Raw genomic sequence first — 1,870 nt, forward strand, 5'->3', positions numbered from 1 at the left:
TAAAGGGGCGAGACCCCCACTCCCATGTGGATTTCTGCCTCTTCCCGCTGCAAAGGTGCAGCGCAATAGAAGCCCCCCTAGCCCCACCTCAGCCCCCCGCTTCATCTCGCCAAAGGGGATGGTGCCGGTGGGTGAGTCCCAGCTGAGCCAGGCCTTGACTTTCAGCATCTCCTGTTCTCCCCTCCTTCCTCCTGTCCTCCCTGGACCCACCTCACCCATGTCTCCAGCAGAGCAGGAGCTGCAGGGCAGCCATCGGGTCCTCTTTCACGCCCCTGCCGAGACCACGCTGCCGACGCCAGGGCTCATCCAGTGAGGGCATGGCTCTGGCCATCCTGCCGTCTGCCCCTGCTCCCGCCCAGGGCTGCAGAGGGGAGCTTTGGGTGGCTCTGGAAGACGGATGCGTGCCAGCACTCCCGGTCTGCTCCTGGGGCGCTTCCAGGCAACACAGCTGGAGGGGAGGGAGGCAACACTACATGCGACGGGAAGAAAACCTCTCTCACCCGGCTGCGGCTCTCTTGTTTCTCTGTTCTAGGAGGCACTGAGAGCCTGGCGCTAGCTGGGGCTGGGGCGCTTAGCCCCGCCTGGGGCCAGCGTGGGGGCACTGTCTTGCGCACACTTTAGCGTCCCCCTCCTTTGGGGGATGGTGGGGACGATGCCTGAGAATCGTGCAAAGCTCCTTGCAGGGAGACGCCAGCCCTGCCACCTGCCTGTAGGTTCAGGTTGGTCCACACCTGAGACCTGGTGTGAGGCGCAGCAAGTCTGGGGCGCTCTGGCCATGGCCACCACTCAGCCGGGGGGCGCCGGCACGTTGTGGACAAGCAAGGGGAGTCCTGGGAGCGAGCTGGTGGGCACACGGGTGGAGGGGGAGTGGGGCGGGTTACAGGCGAGGCTTTCAGGCACCGTGTGTAGGGCTCTGGGGTCATCTTTGCTCTTTGCACGCCCTTCACCTGCACCAGGCGGGGGATGCAGCCGAGAGGAAGGATGCGCTGGCCTCCTGCCTCTGGGCCCATGAAGCCGTGTTCGGTCCCAGCAGGATGCGCACTGCCTGCTCCTCGCCGCCCTGGAAGAAAGTCTTCAAAGCAGGGGGAGAGGCCGTGCCTGCTGCGCTCTCCCCAGGCCAGACCTGCCCCCGTGCCAGCCTGGGCTCCCAGGGACACGGAGCTGCCCAGCCGGAGAGGAGGCGGCAGAACGCCTTTGCAAAGCCGTGGCCTCGAACTGGCTCGGCAGGAGCGCTTGTTTGCAAGGGAGGGAGAAGCCTGTGCCCCGAACAGTAAACCTGTGCGGCAGGGTGCTGCCAGGCTCGGCCCTTACCAGTCTCCGGCTGGGCGCAGAGCCGGGAAACGAAACCGAAAGCAGGAGGGGGAGGCAGCCCCAACGCAGTCCCTGGCCATCTCCAGCCGGAGCAAAGGGCCTCGAGCTTCCTGGAGGGGACCAAAAAGCTCTGGCTTCTCCCCCAGCCCACGGGCGCCAGAGACTGGAAGTCAAGTCCAAGTGTAGAGTAAAGGGGAGCCTGGTCCGGGGCGAGACCAAGCGTCCTCTATTTTCCCTGCGGCCCCGGCTCCCTTCGCACCAGCGATGCCCGGCGCGGGGCGGCCTGCGCGGTTCGCTGCAAGGCCCGTGCACTTGTGTCATTCCCGTGACAGCCGGGGGGGGAGGGGGGGGGCTCGGCCTGAGGACAAAGTGTCGGGGAGCTGGCGCTCGCCCTGCCCGCCGCCCTTTCCCGGGGCCCCCGAGCCTGTGCGGGGTCGGGCCGGGTCGTGGCCGGGGCGCGGAGAGAAGCCATCGCCATCATCATCATCATCATCATCATCGTCCCGATGAAGCGCCGCCGCGGGGGGCCCGGGGCCGGGCAGGCGTGGCCCGAGCGGAC

At 67.1% G+C, this 1,870-nt stretch overlaps 1 protein-coding gene across 1 annotated transcript in view; it reads left to right on the top strand.

The window, feature by feature from the left end:
- The window catches only part of SLC26A11 (solute carrier family 26 member 11), a gene marked incomplete at its 5' end in the record, with an annotated part of 13,747 nt that extends 13,245 nt beyond the window's left edge, over window positions 1-502 (top strand). Inside the window, one exon of the mRNA XM_019514941.1 lies at window positions 228-502. Coding sequence (XP_019370486.1) covers window positions 228-313 — 86 coding nt within the window. The remainder of the gene's footprint in view (window positions 1-227) is intronic.
- Window positions 503-1,870: the final 1,368 nt, after the last annotated feature.

The sequence above is a fragment of the Gavialis gangeticus genome, unplaced genomic scaffold, assembly GCF_001723915.1.
Source record: "Gavialis gangeticus isolate Ggan-Ray unplaced genomic scaffold, GavGan_comp1, whole genome shotgun sequence".
Taxonomy (NCBI): domain Eukaryota; kingdom Metazoa; phylum Chordata; order Crocodylia; family Gavialidae; genus Gavialis; species Gavialis gangeticus.